At 41.3% G+C, this 24,375-nt stretch overlaps 1 protein-coding gene across 4 annotated transcripts in view; it reads right to left on the minus strand.

Annotated features, from left to right (window-relative positions):
* SEPTIN11 (septin 11) overlaps positions 1–24,375 on the minus strand; it is an 89,871-nt gene that overhangs the window by 33,289 nt on the left and 32,207 nt on the right. For all 4 annotated transcript variants that reach the window (XM_086704814.1, XM_086704813.1, XM_025921449.2 and 1 more), the window contains exon 2: positions 11,454–11,568. In XM_086704814.1, coding sequence (XP_086560940.1) covers positions 11,454–11,568 — 115 coding nt within the window. The remainder of the gene's footprint in view (positions 1–11,453; positions 11,569–24,375) is intronic.

Below are 24,375 nucleotides of genomic sequence, written 5' to 3' on the forward strand. Positions count from 1 at the left end.
GTCTATCAATGCCTCTCAGACATCAGTTCAATTCATTAGGAATTTCTTACATTTGTAAAAAAATTTTAGAAGTCAGTATCACCAGAAATCCCACTATGAAAAGATAGTTCTTTACCTATGTGATCAAATATCTCCCTAGAAAAGTCTTAATGAATTCCAGAAACCAATTAGCATAAAAGATCTTGTACTTACAGGTCAGGATGCTGTTCTTAACCTCTATATAGAGAAAAAGAACCTGTAAGCTTGCCTGTGGTCAGTTTGTACATTACAAAGACATAAACTGTATCTCTTCTTCTCCTAAATGTTGATGTGTGAAGTTATAGAAATTTAAAAAATACTCTATTGTTTCTGATACCAGGAAAAAAAGACTGATCTCATTTATATTATCTGATGTCACCAAATTACCTGATACCATCTAAAGTTGAAAAGAATTACATTTTTCAAAACAACACTCTTGACAATTACAGCAATAACAACAAATCCAGCTAAAGTTACTGAGGGCTTACTTTGTGCCAGGTCCTGTAGCAGGGCCTTCCCATGCATTATCGCATTTAAATCCTACTACTGTCCTCCATTAAATAGGTTTCCTTCATTTTACTGATAGGACAGTAAGGCCTAGCTACGGTAAAGGGAGTTGTCTAAAGTCACATTGTTATGTGGCAGAGTCAGGGCTCAAACCCAAGTTTGTGTGGTTCTAACACCTACACTCAACCAACACAGCATCCTGACTTTACTATTATAGAGAAACCGATGGCCTGATCTTTCCTAATATTAGTTATGCATCTGTGTGAATCCTCCCTATTATTCCCATTTTTCTTTCTTTATTCGACTGGAATCAAGATGGGAAACACTTATTACATAGTTTTCCCAGTTTCAAGGTGATATCTGTGACAATGAGACTAAATGCAGTTGAATGACTTCCAACAACGGCCTTGTTAATTCACTTTGATAGTTAAATCTGTGTTTATCGCAGCTCTAATGTGTACAAAGAAGAGTGGCAGGGACTGGTAACACTACTCTAATCAAAATGATGAGACCCAAATGTGGAAGGAGCAATGAAGAACGTGAGCTAGGCCTCCAAAATCATGCCAAGCAAAATTCCCTCTTTTTTTTTAATCTTTAGTTTTGAGAGAGGGAAGGGAAGGGAAGGGAAGGGAAGGGGAGGGGAGGGGAGGGGAGGGGAGGGGAGGGAGGGGAGGGGAGGGGAGGGGAGGGGAGGGGAGGGGAGGGGAGGGGAGGGGAGGGAAGGGAAGGGAAGGGAAGGGAAGGGAAGGGAAGGGAAGGGAAGGGAAGGGAAGGGAAGGGAAGGGAAGGGAAGGGAAGGGAGGAAAGAAAGAAAGGAAGGAAGGAAGGAAGGAAGGAAGGAAGGAAGGAAGGAAGGAAGGAAGGAAGAGGGGGAGGGGCAGACAGAAGGAGACAGAGAAACCAAAGCAGGCTCTGTGCTGACAGCAGAAAACACGACATAGGGCTCAAAGTCAAAAACCATGAGATCATGACCTGAGCCGAAGTCAGATGCTTAACTGATTGAACCATCCAGGCACCCGGCAAGATTCTCTCTTCAACCCAATTCTTATGTTGAGTCAAAAATAGCTGGCAATGAGAAAGAACCCACCTTTGTCATGGGTGGTGGTGGCTGATTGTGTGTGATCATGGAAAGAGGGAGGTAAAAATCAAGAAACATTATCCATAACAATGCCTTTGTTTTTCAAATCTGGAAAATTTCCCAATTACACTTCCCGTTCAATTTAAACATGCCAATATGCTGCAGCTCTTTCAACAAATCCAAATCCCATGATGTTCCTCTTCTAAAGGATTGCTATAAAGACTTTAGGATGGTGACAGTTCTATGGGAAAAAGAAGAGCTCTGGGATTTGCAACAGTCCCACTGTAACGACAAATCCACATATTAATGAGAAGTTCTGTAATAATACTCATGGCTTTCAAACACAATGTGAAAGTGAAGACGGAGTCTTTTTGGATTTGAGCTTTCTCTTAGAAGCTTTATGTTTTACCACTGTCAATAACAATTCACTCACAGGATAAAAATTGTTGAAGTACATCTGCCTTACTCCTTAGCCTTTCCCATTGGGCCCTTATACATCTAAGATCAAAGAATGTCCTCCTTCACCAGGCTTCATTTAGCCAGTACTTTTTCCAGTGCCTACTTTGTGCCAAGTTCTGGGAATACAAGAATGATCTAGCTTGATATGGTGCTCTCCCATTGCGTAGAATTTGACCTGGAACATGAATGAATAGCAGTCAGGCTCTAATTTATTGTTACGGAATGATATTCTAAGTGTCTGCCATAACTACATTCCTCTTATGAGCAAGACCACACCCTGTGATCTTGCTAGTAACCACAGGTAACTGGACCAGGATTAGCTCCCTTGACCAAAAATACCTAGAGCAGCCTGATCATTAAGCTGGACAGTGACCTGTCCATCCAATTAGAACTTCTCTCTTTCGGAGTTTGAATGAGATACACAATCCACACACAAAGCAACAGCATGGAAAAGAAAAGAAGCCTTGAGGCAGAAAAGGCTGTAAATAAATAGAAGATGTGTTGTTGACAGACAACTAATTGAGAATACAGGAAAAGAGAGCAGATAGATGAGGTAGAGCTTAGTATCCAAAATTCATTCCTTACTAATATTTGAGTACTCTGTGACAAGCATAGATGCTACAGAGAATACAAATGATACTGACTGAACTTCTATAATATCCTGAATGTCATCCCAGATCTTCACAAAGTCTAGCAACAGTTGAAGACTGTTTCCTGTCTTCCTTGGCTTCTTGAATATTCTTACAAAAAAGCCCATCAATAAAAGTTATCTAGGGGCACCTGGGTGGCTCAGTCGGTCGAGCATCTGACTTTGGCTCAGGACATGATCTCACGGTTTGTGAGTTTGAGCCCTGTGTCGGGCTCTGTGCTGACAGCTTGGAGCCTGGAGCCTGCTTCAGATTTTGTATCTCCCTCTCTCTGCCCCTCACCCACTCATATTCTGTCTGTCTGTCTGTCTCTCTCTCTCTCTTTCTCAAAAGTAAATAAACATTAAAAAAAAATTTTTTTTAGTCATCTGAACTAGTTTCTGCTCCCTAATGTGATAGAGCTCAAAACATTCATATCCATGTTTCATGGCTTAACAAAAATAACTTTGAGCAAAACAAAGTTACTATGTGATGGATACAGAAACAAAGAGAGCTCTCACTCTATATACTTAGAATCTGGTAGGCAAGTCAATACTGTAGGCACTGGAGTCATTTGAAGCACCTGCTACCTGTGTAACTTTCTCAAGTGCAGCCAACTTCTTTTCAGGATTTATCCATTTTCAGAACTTGGACAAAGGAACAAGAGCAGAACTATCTTATAAACGTCTCTCCACAAGGTTAAAGTTTCTGTCAGTACAAAGTGACCCATTTAACTTTCATCTCTTTTCCTAAAACAGCAATCAAGACTTCAATTTACATGGTAAGGATTCTTGGTTACTTAGGACTGAAATTACCATCCCATTTTACTAGGTTGAGAGTTAGTTAAGCATGTGTGAATCAGGAACATCGTGCTTTTTCTTTCTTTCTTTCTTTCTTTCTTTCTTTCTTTCTTTCTTTCTTTCTTTCTTTCTTTCTTTCTTTTTTTTTAAGGCAAGGTAATTTTAATTATCATGTACATTAAGGTGGAAATTATGAACAATTAGCATTCCAGGCACTACTTATAGCACAGGGTTAATCAATGGGTTGGAAAAACCACTGTTCCTCTAAATTTCAGAGTGTTTTGCTTTCCATTTCTATGCTCCGTGCTTTTAAGGGCCGTAATTAGACGCAGCTACTCTAGCAGCAGTGTGATTCACCAAAAGCAGCTGAGAAGGAAATGACAGATTTTGGAATAAAAGGAATTACAGAACTAGGGGAGGTTTTGAGTGCATTAGCTTGTGAGGCCTCTCTCCTCAGAAAGTGGGGCATCCTCTATAATTCTGAGATACCCAAAAGAGCAAAAAGGCTTCATTCTAATTGAGTAACTGAAAGCCTACTGGGCAAAGGCTTGGATTCAAACCCAATAACCATAACAATATTTTGAGAAAATAAATGACTAACACCAACTCTGAAGCATTTCAGAACTCCCTAGCAGACTATCTGGCACAGAACAGGCATTTATTAAAAGTTAATTGAGGGGGGAAAAATGATCATGGTGATAATTTATACTGAGATTTACCATTCTGGTAGATTTTTCAGAGTTTGTTGTGTATTCTGCTATAAACACATCTGCCTAAACATTCCGTTGTTGCAGGAGAGACTTGCTCTTCAAGTGCTATCTGTGGCTTCTGTTTTTCTTGCTCCTGCCAGTGCTGGTGAACATGACACCCACATCACAGAGGGAAGCAGTGCTACTTTCCATGCTATTCTCAGGCTTATTTAAACCACAAGCCCTAAGCTGGACATTAACAAAGAGAGAAAGAAACAGAGAAAGAAAAAGAAAAAAAGACACAGAAGGATTGTATTATTAATTAGAAGGTAACTGCAGATTGAGTTGATCAATGGTGATGCTGATCAATGCTGATCGATGATTCAGCATCTTCTACTGATTGCCACATTTGGCAACCTATATAATTATCCAAGTAATTGTGCATGAAGGTCTGCCTGCCTCCTCTAAATATTCCAGATTTTATTCTTGGATGGAGCCACATAATCAGAGACCTATGTACCTAAGCTGTGTTTTTTAACTCCTTTGATGAAACGTGCTTTGGCTAATACCACCAGCCTGCATGAGGGACTTGAAAGAACGGCATTATGACACTTGGCATTGCATGGATTAATGCACTGATCTAGGGAATACCCAGGAACCTAGGCCTAGCTGTAGTGACACACACCATAGCTCTTCTCAAAATCCCTGGGGAGATTTTTCTAGGGGAAACTATTTCATCTGCAGCAACTATTTAGTTTTTACTTTACAAATACTATAAATCTGACACTGTTGAACTTTTAACTCATGTTTGGCACATAATATGTGCTCAGTGAGTGTCCTTTGGATGAATGGGTTCACTCTAAGCTCTGACCACTGGCTGAGAGACAAATGTATCCCTGACAGAATTAACTGGCACAGATTGACTTGATAGCTCTGAGTTCTGACCCTATCTCTGGCTTCTTTTATTTTCTCAGGTTAATCTTATCTTTATGCATTTACTCATTATTTCACCCTATAAACCATTTCATATCCTTTCCTAGAAAAGCAAACCAGGATAAAAGTGTACACCTGAAACAAATGTAACATTGTGTCAGCTGTTCCCAAATAAAAATCTTTTAATAAAATTCTTTAGAAAAAAAATTGAGGTGTAAAATTCCACAGTTTATGCTGATACTGTAGTCTTGGCTAAAATTATCTTAAACTTGTGTGTTTTCCATTCCTCTTCTATCATCCTCTCAAAACAACTATAGCTGGATTATAAGAAAGATTTTTATTTTCAAGATGTATTATTAATTTACTTTGACCCTACTACCGAACTGGTTGCTCTTCGAAAGCATGTGTGGTACAGTATTTTATCCATCTTTGTATATGCACAAAGAACTTACATACTTCTGGACTGATGTTGAAGCTTCTCATAGATCCAATGCCATTTTTGAAAACGAATAAGATATATAAATTTAAGATTGTGAAGAAAGGCTGAATAATTTTAGACTCTCTGGAGAAATACAGCATGAATAAGAAAGAAAGGGCTTTATTTAAATGCAAGTGCAACGTGGGGGGTGATTTTGTGTGTTATAAGCAAGATGGAAGGCAGGAAGGGAGACTATGAACTCCTGGGTGTTCTGATGCCCAATTTAACACCAAGAATTTTCGTCCCTGCTAAGTGAATACTACTCTTCTCTTTTTTTTTTAAATTTTTTTTTCAACGTTTTTTATTTATTTTTGGGACAGAGAGAGACAGAGCACGAACGGGGGAGGGGCAGAGAGAGGGAGACACAGAATCGGAAACAGGCTCCAGGCTCCGAGCCATCAGCCCAGAGCCTGACGTGGGGCTCGAACTCACGGACCGCGAGATCGTGACCTGGCTGAAGCCGGACGCTTAACCGACTGCGCCACCCAGGCGCCCCACTACTCTTCTCTTTATTACATTTCTTTCCAGGACTCAACAGAGATGGGTTCTAATCCCATACCAGACATTTAATTCATTCCCTCTAAAACTACACTAAACTCATGACAGGATTAGTTTCTGCCCTGGTTTGTTTCCTTTCTTTGCAAGGTAAAAGCTCTTGCCACAAAATAAAATTAGATTCTAAGACCTTTTTTTTTTTTTTTTAATTTTTTTTTTTTCAACGTTTATTTATTTTTGGGACAGAGAGAGACAGAGCATGAACGGGGGAGGGGCAGAGAGAGAGGGAGACACAGAATCGGAAACAGGCTCCAGGCTCTGAGCCATCAGCCCAGAGCCTGACACGGGGCTCGAACTCACGGACCGCGAGATCGTGACCTGGCTGAAGTCGGACGCTTAACCGACTGCGCCACCCAGGCGCCCCAGGACCTTTTTGATAAACATGATCAGTTTCCTTTCAAGGATCACAATTCTTTTTTTAAAATTCTCAATCCCCTCCCATATTTATCACATGAAAATGATGCTGTAACTATCACACATGTGCATAATGTGTTAAATACACGGGGCCCCAAGGTAGCTCAGTCAGTTAGGTGGTTAAGCCTCCCCACTCCTGATTTCAGCTCAGCTCACAGTTCATGGGTTTGAGCCCCAAGTTGGGCTATGCGTTATGTCCCTCTCTCTCTGCCCCTCCCCCTGTCATGTGCTCTCTCTCTCAATAAATAAATAAATTTAAACAAAAACAAAGGGACATTAGGATGACAAGGTGAAAAGAAAGTACCATGGATACACTTAAATTAAATGACACCTACTCCTCTGAGTGGCTGTCAAGATATTTCAATCAACTAGTTACTTTTTCATACACCCTTACTTTAAAAATAGATGGACCATTAATTGGCAGAGTTGTTTTCGTATACAGATATTTTGCTATAAAATATTTGTGGCAAAGGGATTATGCTTAATACTTAATCCTGACACTCTGGTGTCCCAAAGAGCTAATGCTGGCTCCAGCCAAATGGCTCTAAGGAGTCATGGAAGAATAGCCAGGATTCACAGTGGAGTGAAAAGAAGAAGAAGAAGGAGGAGGAGGAGGAGGAGGAGGAGGAGGAATAACAGAAGAATATGAACAGCATGATCTCATTTGTATAAAACCAAAACATAAAAGTATTTATGTAATTGTGAGAGATCTGTTTGTATCTGTCCATGCCCTACCTCCTTTCTGATTGTGTCTTCTTTCTCACAGGGAACCTCTTGTGTTTTGCGGTGGACTAACCCCTGATCCCACCCTGAGTGGGCACATGATTCAGGCCTGGTCAATCACAGACATCCTGTGACTGTTCAGCGAGACTTGTCAGAACGGCTGGTTCTTTCCTCTGGGGTTGTTAAGCCGGCCAAAACTGCTGGAAGCCATACTACCCCCATGAAGAAAAAGCCTGAACATGAAGCCAAGCAGAAGCAAGCAGGATCAAGAACCAGAGACACGCTCTTGAAAACATGCTGCGGATCCCTAGAGACAGCTGTTCTTAATTACATGATTCCGCAGATTACCTTTTTAGTGTGCTTTGGAGTTGCAGAGGCCTCTTAACTGAGTTTAAACCAGATTTCTGGAGTTCTCTGTGGAAATTTTCCTAATACAAAAACAATCAAAGAGAAATGCAACACTGCTGGCTTTGAAGATGGAAGAAAGGGTCCACGAGCCAAGGATTCAGGTCGCCTCTAGAAGCTGGCAATGGTAAGGAAATGTATGTTCCCCCAGAGGTTCTGGAAAAAAACACCGCCCTATGGATGCCTTAATTTTAGTTTGGTGAGACACATGTGGGACTTCTACAGAACGGTAAGATAATAAATTGGTGTTGTTTTAAGCCACCAAAAATAATTTTTTTTTTAATTTTTTTTTTTTCCAACGTTTATTTATTTTTGGGACAGAGAGAGACAGAGCATGAACGGGGGAGGGGCAGAGAGAGAGGGAGACACAGAATCGGAAACAGGCTCCAGGCTCCGAGCCATCAGCCCAGAGCCTGACGCGGGGCTCGAACTCACGGACCGCGAGATCGTGACCTGGCTGAAGTCGGACGCTTAACCAACTGCGCCACCCAGGTGCCCCCAAAAATAATTTTTAAGTATGGAAAAATACAGAAGATTTCTAGAAGGATTCCACAGTGCTACCTCTATGGAATAGAAATAGGATAGGAGGGGAAAAGGGCTGGGGGAGACCTTATAATTTTTTAAGCAACAAATACATATTATTTTAATTAGATTAAAAACTAATTTTAAAAATGTTTAAGAATGAGCGGTGCCTGGGTGGCTCAGTCGGTTAAGCATCCGACTTCAGCTCAGGTCATGATCTTGCAGTCCCCTGAGTTTGAGCCCCGAGTCAGGCTCTGTGCTGACAGCATGGAACTTGCTTCGGGTTCTGTGTGTGTCTCTCTCTCTGCCCCTCCCCTGCTCTCTCTCTCTCTCTCTCTCAAAAATAAATAAACATTAAAAAAATTTTTTTTTCTTTTTAATGTTTAAGAATGAGCCCAGGGGCACCTGGGTGGTGCAGTTGGTTAACATCTGACTCTTGATCTCAGCTTACGTCATGATCTCACAGTTGTGAGATCGAGGCCCAAGTCAGGCTGGGCATGGAGCCTCCTTGGGATTCTCTCTCTCCCTTTGCCCCACCCCTACTTGCACTCTCTCCCTCTCTCCCTTAAAAAAAAAAAAAAAAAAAAAAAAGAATAGAAAAGAAAAGAAAAGAACAAGACAAAAATAAGCCCAGAATAAAGATCACAGGCATGTTCACCCACCTAGGACAGTCAGGACAGCAGCTGCTTTACAAATCCATCAGGGCAGCATGCATGTGGCTTGTGATGAATTCCAACCAGCATCCTAATTGTGCTATTTAGCAGACAGGGTCAGCCAATGAGCCAATACACCCCACTGCACACTACATACTGGGTCAAACCAGGTCCTTCCAGCCAGCCCAACCCCACTGAAAGGCTTTACCCTGCTTGCAGGGGCTGGGACATAACTCTCACATGTATTCTTGAAGCTGATTTTGGAGACAGGGTTGGGGGGAATGGGGAAGAGAAGCCAGAATAGTAATTGGCCTACAATTTAGCACACTTTTCAATAGAAAATCAACAAATTGCCAACAAATTGCTACGCTAATGAAGAATTGCCCTGCTCTGCAATGAGCATTTACCCTAAGAGAAAAGACAACTCATTTATGCCACGCTGTACAACTAGCTGCCATTCAGGAGTTCTGCTGCTGAATTTTAAATGGCTTCATGCAGGGAAAAGGGGAATGCATGAGAGCAGGCTGCTTTGGTCATATTTCTCTCCAGTTATTCTCTTATCCAATGCTTAAGACATAATGCCAGAGTGGGAGCTCATCTCATGTGCCAGTTGTGGCTCTCCACAAATGAACACCCACTACAGGGGCCACATTTAATATGTTCGAGCAGTTTTTTTTTTTTTTTTTTAAGTTTATTTGAGAGAGAGAGAGAGAGAGAGAGAGAGAGAGAGAGAGAGGGAGGGAGAGAGAAAGCACATGCATGCACAAGAGGAGGAGGAGCAGAGAGATAAGGAGTGAGATAATCCAAGCAGGTTCCATGCTGTCAACAGAGTAGACTGGGGCTTGATCTCACGAACTGTGAGATCATGACCTGAGCAGATATCAAGAATCAGATGCTTAACCAACTGAGCCAGCGAGGTGGCCCCAAGAAGTTTTTGAAAAAGAAAATATCTGCCCCTTCTCCCAATAACCAAGAAAATTTAAAAATGATGGTTCTTATGTTTAATGCATACCTTTTCTAAATTCACTTCATTTTACTTGGATGAGAGAACTCTGGTACATTCTGCCAAGTTTAGGGAAAGGATGGTCCACATGGCTACATATGTGTAATTTCTTCCTGTCCATCTCAGACTGATATCTCATAAGTATACGCCCAGAAGACAATGGCCACAAAACAGTGCAGTCCAAACCACTTTACTGCTGTATAGCCTGGCCATTCGTCAGGAGTGACAGCGAAGGAAAGGCCATTATCTGTTCCAGGGACATTTCTGCTTCAAACCAACCAATTTATATTTCTATTTTCCTCTTTTTTCCCCCATGTTCATTTCTAACTTTCCTTCTCTTACTTTAAAAAGGATATGGCTAAGACAGAAGAAAAGTAGCAAGGCCAGAGGCCTAGGCTAATGTACAACATTTACAGGATACATAAAACATACTGAGGAGGTGGGGCACCTGGGTGGCTCAGTTGGTTAAGTATCTGACTCTTGATTTCAGCTCAGGTCATGATCTCACAGTGGTTGTGAAATTAAGCCCCACACTGACCCTGGGGTCAGGCTCCATGCTGGGCATGGACCTTGCTTAAGATTCTCTCTCTCCCACTCAGTCTGCCCCTCCCCCTCTGGCACCCACTCTGAAACAACAACACAACAAACAAACATATTGAGGAAGCAGATAAATCAGGTCTCTTGGGATTTTTTCCCCAGTTATCTACCAGGAATAAACTAAGGTCAATTTTAAATTCCAATTTAAAAACAGAAGTTTAGGGGCGCCTGGGTGGCTCAGTCGGTTAAGCGTCCGACTTCGGCTCAGGTCATGATCTCACGGTCCGTGAGTTCGAGCCCCACGTCGGGCTCTGTGCTGACAGCTCAGAGCCTGGAGCCTGCTTCAGATTCTGTGTCTCCCTCTCTCTCTGACCTTCCCCCATTCATGCTCTGTCTCTCTGTCTCAAAAATAAATAAACATTAAAAAAAAAATTAAAAAAAATAAAAACGAAGTTTAATTTGATAATTCGGGCAGAAAATTTATTTCAACTATAAAATAGAATTTTAAATTCTTTTGCTCTAAAAACAAAAAATTTAAACATTATGTTTATTAAGGTAGTTAAGAATAATTTCAGATTTTACTTATGTTAGGTAGTATATCTTTAAAAAGACCAACGGTGGTAACTGTTGCATTGTAGTCAGAGACCCTGGAAATAAAAATGCTTTTCAATGATCTTACAATGTGTGTACATATCAGTTCCTTCTTACAATTTCCTATAGTCTAGTTAGGATCTAAGTCCTCCCCACCCCACCGCCCAAAAAAGTTAAAATAAATATTTTAATAACAATATTGAACGACTGCTTGATGGTGTGACACAAATAAAAACAATTTGAGTAACATCACAAAGCTTACAAAACATTTACCAAACACAAGTCTCAACCTCTGTAACTGTGTGACATATACAGAGCGGGTATTATTGCCCTGCTTTACTGATGAAAAAAGCGAACAAAATTATCATTCCCCTCTTTCCCTGAAAAGTGCCACTCTGACAGTCACCTGCCAACAGCTAAGGGTCAGACTCCTTGCTCAGCAGCAAGAGATGAGTCACTTACCAACACAGAGGATGTTGAAACAGAATCCTTGAGAAGTAGACTTGTTGACCAGCTGGTCAGGGAGACTGTCAAATCCAACATGGCCAGAAAGGGACAAGTTTCGAAGCTCTTCATTCTAGAATTTCAGAGGGGAAACATTTGAGAATTCTTGAACTATGCCACCTGGGTCTCCCACGTTGTGGACATTACCATTTCCCTTCCTCTCTTCTTGACAGGTATGGAAGAAGGAGATTCTCTCTGTACCCACATCCTTCTTGGCTCCTGCACAGGTGATGGGACCAAAAATTCCAAAGCCATGCTCTTACCACAAAATCACACTGGCTCCCAAAGCAGATTCTATCCCAAGGCATCTCGCTTCCTGCTAAAAGTGTACTGGCCCAGGGAAATAGGAGCTTCCGGAGGTGGCTACTTCAGATATGCATTAAGTGATATAAAAAACAATCATGTTGATGGCTTCAAGGATTCAAAAAAAACTTCCAATTTACTTTCAACCCAGAATGAAAAATAAGTAACACTCTTCTAGATATAGGAAGGAGTTTTGAGACCCTCAGAGTGGAGGATACATACTTGTTACAAATATAAAAATTCTGTAACCACTATACATGCAACATATTTAAAACTATTTGGCACTTGAACTGATCCCATCTCCACCATCTGCTGTACAGGTGTTCAGGGCATCTTTGCTTCACCCTGAACAGCACCCAGCACAGGCTCTGTGTTCACTGGGACTTCTCAGAGTCTACTGAAGGACACTGGGATAAGGTAGTCATCATACACTTAAAAAGTTGGGTGGTTTATGTTCTTTATAATGTGCTGACTGCCTCCATGACTTTGAATGAATCTCATATGTGTTAGAGGTAATCTGTGAAAACTTTCTTTCCAGGAAAACAGAGGTCAGCTACGGTCCTTCAATTACAACATCATGGTTATGGTTTGGGATTCCAGAAACTAGATACTGAAAGCCTCCTTGAAAACAAGACTCCTGGTATTCTGGCTCTCTTACCAGGTCTTTATATTTAAAATAGTAGGGGCACCTGGCTGCCTCAGTAGGTAAAACATACTACTCTTGATCTTGGCGTCATGAGTTTGAGCCCCCCACATTGGGTGCAGAGATCACTTAAATAAATAAATAGGTAAATTCAAAATACTGAACTTTGAGTGAGAAAATGACCCTCAAAATTCTATTTTTTTAATAAAAAAGAAAAAGCTTTGCACAGGATCATTTAATCAGTATTTCTTTTCAAAAAGATTGGTTTTCATTATTCTTCTATTTGTTACACAATGGTGAGAGTGATTTCTTTTAATAATCAAGGACTGAGACTCCATTTTCACATCACTCTGGTCACTATACAGGCAGGGAAATGTGACTCTCTAAATATAGTGATTTAAATGGAATGTTTTATGAACATTATAATGCCTAAGGTCCTTGCCATTCTAAAATTCTAATTCTGTGAAATAAAACTAAAAACCAGCACACTGCCTGAATACCATGATGGCAGCTGCAGGTTTGAGGTCAATGGGACAAAGAACAGATGCCTGGTCTATGAATAGTTTCCTTGAAACCTGCCAACAGTGAATATGAGACTCGAGAGTAGGCACTTCTCCTTGAACAGGATGGCATGGTCGACAGCTCCCGAGCAGCTTTGGTAGCAGGGCCCCATGCGCAGCAGGCCTGGGAGCTGGCCAGGCCTCCCAATACCACTGTGTGGCCCCAATTCTACCACCTGCCCCTGCCTCTTCAATACCTCAAAGGTTCAGACATCAGGTATTTTTAGGGTGTTTACCACATCCTCCAAGACTTGGGGGAGGAGGATTTGAAAGGAGTCTGGGTTATATTTAGATCTCTTTCCACCACAGCTGCACAATGGCTGTCGTGCATCAGGCCCGGGAGACACCATCACACGAGCCTTCATTTTAGTTGCATCACTGACCTGAACAGTCAGTGAAGGGCCTGAAAAGAGGCAAAGCAAGGAAGAACCATCATCCTACACTCCCCCTCCTCCCACCACAACAATTCTTTTCATTTCCGGAGAAGGGTGGGGGTGAGGAAAGAGTGGTTTATTACTGTGGATTCCACATTGTTGGGTTTTTAGATTCAGATAGATATCCACCCATGAGCCAATCCTGGGAAAGAATCAGAGTTAGTAATTATAGCTCTCATCCCAGAACCCAATGCACAGCATCTCATATTCTCACCATTTCCAAAACATGAGAAACCACCCACACACCCACTGAGTATTTTTATACCCGCTGAAAACCACATACAAAATGAAGGGTTATAAAACAGTTTGGTCTTGAAATTTTTTAAATTTAAATTTATTTCTTCAGAGTCTTCTAACTTTGTAATATGAAATATGTAAATATTATATTGCCATTTTAAAATTCCATAATTTGAGCCTAATTCTCTGCCCAGGATTAAAAAAATTCTGAGGGCTATTGCCCATCAGTATGTGATTGGGAAAAGGCAAGTAGGAAGTTCCTCCTGTGGTTCATGAGCCGGTTTAAAAACTGGAAAGCGCTATAAGCAAAGCAAAGAAAGGCTCTAAGTCCCACACAGCAGCTGAATTGAATTCCTGCACTCCAACATCTTATGTTTCCATGTTTACTGCTTCTTGCCTTAGCTGCCTCTCCCCAAAAAGTATGGGATCTCTTTCGAGTTACGGATGCGGTCTGAGGGAATTTCATATACAGTAAAACCTTGATTTGTAAGCACAATTCGTTCTGGAAACATGCTTGTAATCCAAAGCACTCATATATCAAAGTAAATTTCAAGAACCACTGGCTCAGTTGTGATCACATGACATTTGGCACCACATACAACTTGTATTACAAGACATCACTTGTTTATCAAGTTAAAATTTATTAGAAATGTTTGCTCGTCTTGTGGAACATTCACAGAAAAAGTTATTTGCAATCCAAGGTTTTACTGTATTTTCATGTCCTTACCATTACCACACATCTAGAAATGACTCTCAGCATTTTCTAATACTGAACTTTTTGCCTGAGTTCCAGTTCTGACTTTCTGGAATGGTTCCCTTGGGTTGTCCCACCTGTACTTCAAACTGATGTTCGTGAAACTGAAATTGTATTTCCCTATCCCAAACCTATTCCTACTCTAGAGTTCTCTATTTCTGTTAATGGCACTTACCTATGCTTGAGACCCTCCTACACTTTGCATAAATTCCAGAGAGTTATCAAGACCACATCCTCCTCTTTATTCTTCTCTACTCAACCACCTTCCAACTTGTTTCCTTGCCCCCACCCCACTCCCCCTAATCTTTGTAGCTGCAAAAGGATCTCAGAACACAAAGACCCACAATCCAAACCCCTTGGCCTGCCATCTCAGGGCCTCCATGGGTTAACCCCAAATCCCTTACCTCCTCTCCCATTTCTCCCCATGGAGCACCTTCCACTGCAGCTAACCTGAATTACTTACTGTTCCTCAGACAACCCCCATGTCTCTCCCCAACAGTTTATTCACACCATTTCCTCTACTTGGAAGGACCTTTATAGCCAATGTTTACATATCCAAACCTTCCAGATACTGCTGAAATTTGATCTTCAGCATTATCTCTATTATTAAATCTCAGACTTTCAATAAATACTCCCCTTAGCAAAGAAAGGAAAATAATGATTGGATAAAGATGGGTCAGGGTATTTGGTATTCCATGTTCATCATAACAGCTAATATTTATTGACCATTTCCAATGTTCCAGAAAAGCCTTAATAACGAGTGAACTGGTTAATTTATCTTAACAATTCTATGAAGTAGTTACTATTACCCAACCTCAACTTCAGATGAGAATACAGGCACAGAAATTTAGTAACTTGCTCAAGGTCACAAAGATAAGCTGAGGAGCTGAAATCTGAGCCCAGAAGTTAGGTTCTAGAATCCAGAGACCTTGCATTTAGTCACTGGTATCACAGGATGATCTACTAAGTTCTCAGGTAGCCCCAGACAATACAATGGTTTCAGCCACTAACAAAATCTGTTATGTTAAAGTAGAAAAAAATTCCCTAAAATCATAATTCTTCGGCAACCATTAGAGATGGAAGTTGAGAATGAGAATTGGCAAAGTAGCTCCAAATATATTTTCACTGGTCCTGGCAATGCCAAGGCCAGACTGATTTATGCAGCCATGGCACATGAAGCCAATAATAAGGCTTAGTTCTGACCATTCTTTAAATGAAAGTGCCAACACGGAGCCACTAGGTAACTAACTATAAGACCTTAATTGAGTTAGTCCTCCATTTGCTAATCTATCTATGGAGGGTCTGTGATTACATGATTTCTTTGCCCGCTCCATCTTGAAATGAGCTGTGACTAAATTCTATGGTATAAAGTAATTTAATGGCCTCATTTTTCTCTTTTTAGGTCACCTCCACATGAACACAATTATGTATTTGTTCATTCAGAATCACTCACTGCTCAGGGGCACCTGGGTGGCTCAGTCAGCTAAGCATCCGACTTCCACTTTGGTCATGATCTCACAGCTTGTGAGTTTGAGCCCTGCCTCAGGTTCTGTGGTAACAGCTCAGGGCCTGGAGCCTGCTTCTGATTCTGTGTCTCCCTCTCTCTCTCTCTCTCTGCCCTTCCCCTGCTCTCTCTCTCTCTTAAAATAAATAAACATTAAAAAAATATACTCACTGCTCAAAGCACTAAGGGAGTAGATGTTATTTTTGTTATTCATTGATAAACTCTTCCTGCCCTTAACAGGTTTACCATGTAGCAGGATATAATTTAATGTAATACTACTAAGGATAAAAATGATAAAGTGACTTTATGGTTGAGACAGGTTGATATAGGGGGAGAAGTAGCTTTTGGCTAGGGAAATTCAAGGAACATCTTTTGGAGGCCAGAGCTCCCCAACTCTACCAGGGGAAAGAAGTCCAGATTGCAGAAGCCTTCTAGATAAATATTTATCGACCATTTCCAATGTTCCAGAAAAGCCTGTCTTTGCCCAAAGGGTCAGTTTACTATGAATATAGACTCTGAAGTTTATAATCGACAAGTTTTTCAAAGATGCCTAACTGATTTCATTATTGAAATAATTATAAAATAAGTTATCTAAGAATATATGCCAACACCTACATTCTGAGTGCTACTTTAAAAAAATTTTTTTTATGATTATTTATTTTTGAGACAGAGAGAGACAGAGCATGAACGGGGGACAGTCAGAGAGAGGGAGACACAAAATCTGAAGCAGGCTACAGGCTCCAAGCTGTCAGCACAGAGCCCGACGTGGTGCTCGAACTCACGGACTGTGAGATCATGACCTGAGCCGAAGTCAGAATGCTTAACCGACTGAGCCACCCAGGCGCCCCATGAGTGCTACTTTAAAATAAGTTCCACAACTCCAAATCTTGCTTAACCAGGAGCAGGATGGCAAAGGGCCTGGAGTCAGACAGACGTGGATTTGAATGCCAGCTTTGCTTCCTACTTTTCTTAGTCTGATGGAGCACTTGGCAGGGTGGCTGGGAGTGAAGGAGTCAGCAAGTATGAGAGTGCCTAACACTTAACAGGTCCTCAGGAAACCTGGGTTTCCTTTCCCTAAATTGGGTGGGAGGAAGAGACGGCTGTGAGTTTAAAATCAGAAATGAATGAGCTCAGCTAGTGCTGCTGGGCACCCCAGGAGAAGCTGCTGATCAGCAAAACCCTCAGACTCACCAAGAAAGAAAGATCACAAAGGGAAGAACAGAAAGAACAAAAAGGAAGTGAAGGAGAGAAAGAAGATGCTAACAGGAAGAAAATTCACCCTAAATAGGAAAGTCATTTACAAAGCTGGGGGGAAGCCACAGAATCACATTCCTGTCTGGAGGCATCAACATCTTCCACAGCTGGAAACCATTCTGGATTCCCCGATTCACTCTTCACTGTATTTTAATTCAGCCCAGAGCCTCCAGAGGTGAAGAAACTGGATGTGCCTAGATGGGTTCTATTCACCGTATTCAAAGTGAAAGGCTAGCCCCTTTCTTTACATTTAAAACTGAAGGCTTCCGTGGGTGTGGTTAGGTGATCTATGGCTGCCGATCCTTATCAGACAGAAACAAGAAAAGAGAGCTTGTTAACCAAGGTGACGTAGGTTTTAATGTACCACGCAAACAATTAGACTTAAGTTTTACTTTCAAAAGTAGATATTACCATTTAAGTTTAGAAAGATTTCACCCCTTAAAATATATATATATACACATATATATTTAAGCAATAACTTTTATGCATTCATTTAGAGAACTGGAGATTTTGTTGACAAGAAGTGGCAATTACATTCTTCTCAAAGCTTCATTTTATAGATAATAACTTATATTGATCCAAGTCAAATCCTGGGCTTATGTTTCCTCATCTGTAAATGAGGAGGTTTAACCAAAAAGCCTCTAAGCAAAGTCTTTCGTTCTAATGCTAATTCTATGGGTTTTTTTTTTTTTTTATGCTTATTATTTTTGAGAGAGACAGAGTGTAAGAGAGGGAGGGGCAGAGAGAGAGAGAGAGAGAGAGGGAGACACAAAATCTGAAGCAGGCTCCAGTCTCTGAGCTGTCAGCACAGAGCCCAACACGGGGCTTGAACTCACGAACCAAGAGATCATTACTGATCATTACCAAAGTCCGACACTTAACCACTGAGCCACCCAGGTGTCCCCTATGGTTTCTTGAGTCTGAAAATCACAGACACATAAATCCAGTTGTCATGTTGCTTGAAGAAAGCCAACACAAGGTGGAAAATTCCTGATAGTGTATTTTCTCTTCCCAAATCAAGATGGCTCAATTTTTAAATGACCCTTGAAAGCGAGTTTCTATCACTTATCCTGGGAAACTCCAAACCTAATTGAAATCTGTGTGTATACCTCTGTTTTCCGGCTTAAACAAACAAAAATGTAAAGTTAACTATAATTATGAGTTAGTTTTTAAAAAATGTTATAAACCCACCCTTTACAGCTGCCCTGCTTAGAAACATTTTTTTTTCCTTCAGCTGTATCTGCTGACTTCCACAAGATTTTTGAAAAGTGGATTTATAGCCTCAAAACAAAAAATAACTCTTCTGTGTAAGTTAATCATCTGTGCTCAAGAAAAAAAGTAAATGTTTATTCATTCAATATTTATTGTGTGCCACTATATGCTAGACACTGCAAAATGCTAAGGAGGTGACAGTGAGAAAATAAAGCATCCTTAACTCACGAACCCTAGAGTCTAGTGGGGCACATCGATGTTAATCAAGTAGTCACTAACATATAATCATAAACTATCCAAAGTACAAGATGTGGTGCAACCTTATAACTCATGTGATTAGCTAGTCATTCTTCCAGGGAATCCACCTGCCTGGAGTATGTAAAAACGGTGTTAGCCTGCACCACTGTCAGATATTAATTTAGTATATAGCCCCTATGTATAGTTGAATTCAGATGAAAGCAGAGTCTATTTGACCAGCATTGCCTGATGGATGGAGGTAGAAATGACTAAGACTCAAGTCTTAAAGCAAATGTCCAATTTTAAGTACTGCTGAGATGGAACCAGGAGACATACTCCCTCTGCTCTGTCTTATCCCCATAATGATGATGCCCACTAGGAGAAAAGAGAAGGTGCATATCCTTCTTCATCTTAGGTAGTGCCTTGTCATGAGGTCCTGTTTCAGTGGACGGGTGCCACCCAGATGAAGCTGGGCAGAGAAGAACATGCTGTGCCTTACATGAAATCCTTGACTGAACACCAGCCAGTGTTTGGAGAGATCCTGGCCTCACCAACTTCCCAAGAAGTAAGTTATACCCAAGTGCCTGATGGATCATTTTCATAAATACACATTCTTATCGACACCACGTTTTAGAGAGTATTGAACTGGTTTCGTATTCTTTTAAAGAAAGCAAAGTTGGTGGGAAGATGGGAGACGCCTTTAGTTCCCAGGCAAAGGGGAAAACCCTGGAATGTGAAGTATCTCAAACCACAACTATGAAGTCTGCAGGGGGATGCCATTAAAGCCAGGCATTGCTGGGGTAATTTCCATAATATAAAACGTCTGAAGCATCTTGTTACCAATGAGGATCCCATTCTTTAAGGATGACTTGGAAAACACTGGCTATGCTGCTTGTCATCTATACCATGAAATCCCAATGTTGGAGCCAAGAAAACCCCCAAGGAAATTGTCTCACACAAGCAGCAGTATAGAGACAGCCAGGAAGAAGGAACAGTCAGGAGGAAAACCCTAAGAGGAAAAAAACTTGAGTGAGAAGAAGCATCCCCAGGGACCAGCTCCCAAGTCACAAAGCCAGGGAAGGAGCATCCCCAGGGGGCAGCTCCCAAGTCACAAAACCCAGAGAAGGAACATCCCTAGGGGCAAGCTCCCAAGTCAGAAATCCAGGTAGATCAGCTCTGCCCAACAAACCCAAGGAGCCACCCTTAAAAACACCACCAAATAACCAGAAAAGATTTTGATAAATATTGAGTAACTGTCCCAATTTCAAGTGTCCTTTCTAAGTTAAGTCTCTCCAAAAGACTGCCAGAGGAGGAACAAATTTTGCTTTGCCAGATCCTTGCAAAAATAATTTGGTGTAGGGTTTTCTTTGGGAATGATATGACTACACGGAAATTTTACTTTCTAATTGTTATGTTTCTGTAATATTTGACTTATTATGAACAAACACCTCACACCTTTTAAATGGAAAAGAAATAAAAGATTTTAAACATCAGGAAATGCTAAAAGCAATAATAACAAATAACAAATTATAAAAATCATTTTAAAGGAAGTAATAATAAAGGGGTAACAGGATAAAACGTGTAAGTATTTGGTTTTTTTCTAATAACAGAACCAAGTCCCATTGAAAGTGATAAAAGTGAGCAGAAAAGTAGAACAGCGCAGTGGAAATTGCTTGACATGTAAAGTCAGAGGGCTCAAGGGCAACTTTGGCATTATTTAGCTGTGTGACCTATGGTAAGTCATTTAACTCTCAGCTTCAATTCTGTCAACTTTAAGATAAAGGACTTCACAGGGCTATTGCAGGAATTAACATAATTCTCTATCCTCACCTCAGTTTACACACTTTTCTCAGATGACCTCTTCCTAGCCCGCCACTTGAGTGACCTTCCAAAGGCTAATGACTGCCTTGGCATAACCTGTAGCCACTTCTCCCTCCTGGGCATCCCTGGTGCCGGCATCACTAAGCCAACAACTCCCAAGTGGAGCTCATCCTATCTTCCATTCTCAACTTAAATCTGTCCTTCCTCACCTTTACTTATGTTAAGTGGCAACATCTACCTCAAGGTATCAGTGAGTCCCTAGAATAACATTGATTAGCATGCATATTGCTATAACCCTGATACAAATCTGCATAAATTTATAGGCTTCCACCCTCTTGCAGGAAAAAAAAAGTCCACTGCATAATCATCTTAAACCCCCTGCTAGCCTCTGAATTCAACAGTGAAGACTTCTCTTTTTAAAATTATTTTAAATGTTTATTTATTTTTGAGACACACACACACACACACACACACACACACACACACACACACACGGACAGAGTGTGGGTGGAGGAGGGGCAGACAGACAGGGAGACACAGAATCCAAAGCAGGCCCCAAGCTCCAAGCTGTCAGCACAGAGCCCCACGTGGGGCTCGAACCCACGAACTGAGAGATCATGACCTGAGCCAGAGTTAGATGCTTAACCACTGAGCCACCTAGGCCCCCCAACCATGAAGACTTCTTGAGGACATTCGTACCAAGCTGGCTTTTCTCCTTTGTGTCCAAATGTAACAACTACCCACCACACCATTTTTGGCCAAATCTTTCCCACCCAACCCTTTAAGTGACTGAGTCCAGTCTATCAGCTGATTTCATGACTTGGATACTCCCCTTTTCCTCACACTACCCCCATTAGACTTCACCAAAATTTGTATCTGTGTAATGTTTCACACAGTCATATTCGCCACCTCCTCATTCTCTGATAAGGAGGCAAGTACAGCACCCGATTGGTTTTTCATATAGACTGGGCCAGGTGGACAGACAGCACTGCAGTGAACACCCAGCACCTGGTGCCTGGTCTGCCCTTCTCTCCATTACACTTGGCCTGGCTCTGAAGGGAAGAATTCACAGTGGTTGCTGAGTGAAGCCTGATCCCAAAGCCCTGGACACACAGTGCTGGCGTGGTTCTTGTTCACTGGTGCCCCCCAGCTCCTTTCTGTCTTCTCTGCATCCTACCTCACATCAAACAGCAATGGCCCACACTTCCTCCAAGACCTGGCTGGCTTGTTTGTGATTAAAGTCCCACCTCTGACCCATCAGAACTTCGATTTCTCACATAATTAGGAAAGATACTGTTTAAAAGCAGTCCTCAGAAATGGGTATGAGAAGCGCACAGAGCCCCAGTTGCCGCTTACAACCCTGGATCGTGAGGAAGTCGGGGGGGGGAGGAGGGAGGTGGTGTTGAATTATTAGTAAAGCAGACTGTCAGCAAATAGCCACCGAGCGTGACAATCCAAAAATTGCAAAAAGTGGGAGCACTTTTTTCTTACAGACAGAATGTGTTTTTAAAAGTCCGTATAAGCTCAGAGTGGTTAAGTCTAACTGCATGCCAAGAATTAACAACAACAAAAAAGACATTTTCTTAAGTTTCCAAAGACCAGTCTTTCTTTTTGAGTCAAAGTGACTAATGCCTGTAACAGCCTAACGTTACAAAGTGCTGATCAGCAGAAAGTCTCATGTTTGGGAATGACAAGGCCCACATGTGCATTCCAGAGACTCTTACAAATTTTGCAGTACTTAGAGGAAGACGAGGTGGGAGGGAAGCAATGTGACAAACAGTCAAGAAGTATTTATAAAAGCACGATCCAATTAGAAACAGATGCTACAGCTGTTCTCTCGCACCACTCCACATCACAAAGATGATGAGAAGCCCTTCCCATGGCTAGCCACCTAGGAAAGTTAATGAAAAAACCATGGAGGAGGGCCATAATCATTTAAAAACCCTCTGGCTCTGCAGTGGGATCCCAAGTAACTGGATTCCATTTCAAACATATCACCTATCTTGCAGAGGAGAAAACACCCAAATGTCTCACAGTTGCTCATGTGGGTCATTTTTGTCCCTTCTGCCTGCCTTTATGGTGTAGTATAGCTTCCATGCAAGCTTTTTCAAAACAGTGATGAATAGGAGGTCAAAGATAATTAATGGCCCTTATCAGTTGGGAGTTTTTTCCTCAACTTCTCATGTACAGTTCCACTCCTCATATTCACACATCAATTCCTCAGTGCTTCCTTTCTGAGAAATATTGTGGCTCAGTTCATGTATTTCTATTCACTGAATGCATTAATCAGCAAATAATGAAATATGGATGGGACACTTCCTTCCCTATGCCACCATTTCTATCACCGGATATAAATTAGCCACTTCCTTTTTGAAAGATATCATTTTGTCCTGTCCCTTTCTGATAATGGAAGGGGATTTCAGTTATGGCAATGACCATGTAATGGTAGTCTCTGAAAAAGGAGAAGAAAAAAATCCAAACCAGCTCTAAAGCAGTCAGAAACAAAAGCACCATGGATGTTTCAGCCCCAACCTTGCTAATGAAAGTAGCCATATTCAGTTCCTAAATCAGGCTGGTCTAGAACATCTCGGAGTGCAGCAATACATGTCTAGCACCTGAGAATTGAGAGGCTACACCGAAAATGACCAACGCCATGGTTAATACATTCTCAGGAAATAAACATACAAGTTAACATTTGATATCACTCAGCAAATATTATTAAACAATCCTGGCCAAAATTCTCAAGTCTTCATAAGTGTTCTACTGCATCTTAATCTCAATCCTGGATAAAACACTATCAGGGTGGAATGGAGGTCGTTTACATACATTTGGGGCATGTATTAATTTCCTGTTGCCATGTAACACATTACCACAAACCTGGGGCTTAAGACAACGCCTACTTATTAGCTCTTGATTGTAAAGGTCAGAAGTCTGGGTGGTATGGCTGCGTTCTCCGCTCAGGATATTACAAGGCTAAAATCAAGGTGATGGTGTCCAAGCTGAGTTCTGATCTGGAAGCTCTGGGGGAAAATTCCACTTCCAAGCTCATTTTAATTATTGTCAGGATTCAATTCCTTGCAGCTGTAGGACTGACGTCCTCCTGTCCATGATGGCTATCAGCCAGGGACTGACACAAAAGGTCGCCTACAGTTACTAGCCATGTGGCCACCACCTCTTCACAGCCAACAGGGAATCCCTCATGTCCCTCTTCACATTTCAAATCTCCTTCAAGAAGAGTCTAGTTCCTTTTAAGGGACTGATTAGGTCCTGTCTACCCAGGATAATCTTCCTATCTGAAAGTCAGCTGTGCCATAACATAACTCAATCATGGGAGTGACTGTCCCATCATATTCCCAAGTTTTGGGGGTTATACAGGTGTGTTCACCAGGGCACTGGGATTTGGGGGCCATCTTATGATTCTGTGTTATAATATGCCTATATTCTCCCATGTAACTTTAGGATAGGATAATATTAGCACTTACCTAACTCAAAACAAAACACAGCTAAGTCTCCAGGAAAAAAAAAAGACAAATTAGTAAAAGCATAGTGAATGAGATCTCCCTCAAGGCAAGTTACCACTAACTAGAGAGTCACTTTGCCTTTCCTTCCAATAACGGAAGTAAACTTTGCAAATATTTAAGTGCCTCTACATAATAAGAATTCTAGGAAATGCAAAAGCTTTTAAGGAACTTAAGCCTTATTAGGGGAGAAAGTCACTGAGACAAAACAGAAGACAAATGCAAAATGTCTGGTGATGAAATACAGCACAAAGCTTATCAAGATTGGACAATGGAGATGGACATCGGCCCTAGCAAGAAAGTAAGGTTTCCTTAGAGGAAGACAGATCTGACCTAGGTCATGGTAAGGTTAAATTAGATTCAGAGTGTTGTGGAGAAGGAATGGAGATGGGAGGAGAGAAAG

Source organism: Puma concolor, chromosome B1 (genome assembly GCF_028749965.1).
Source record: "Puma concolor isolate L17-30 chromosome B1, mPumCon1.1.hap2, whole genome shotgun sequence".
Taxonomy (NCBI): Eukaryota; Metazoa; Chordata; class Mammalia; order Carnivora; family Felidae; genus Puma; species Puma concolor.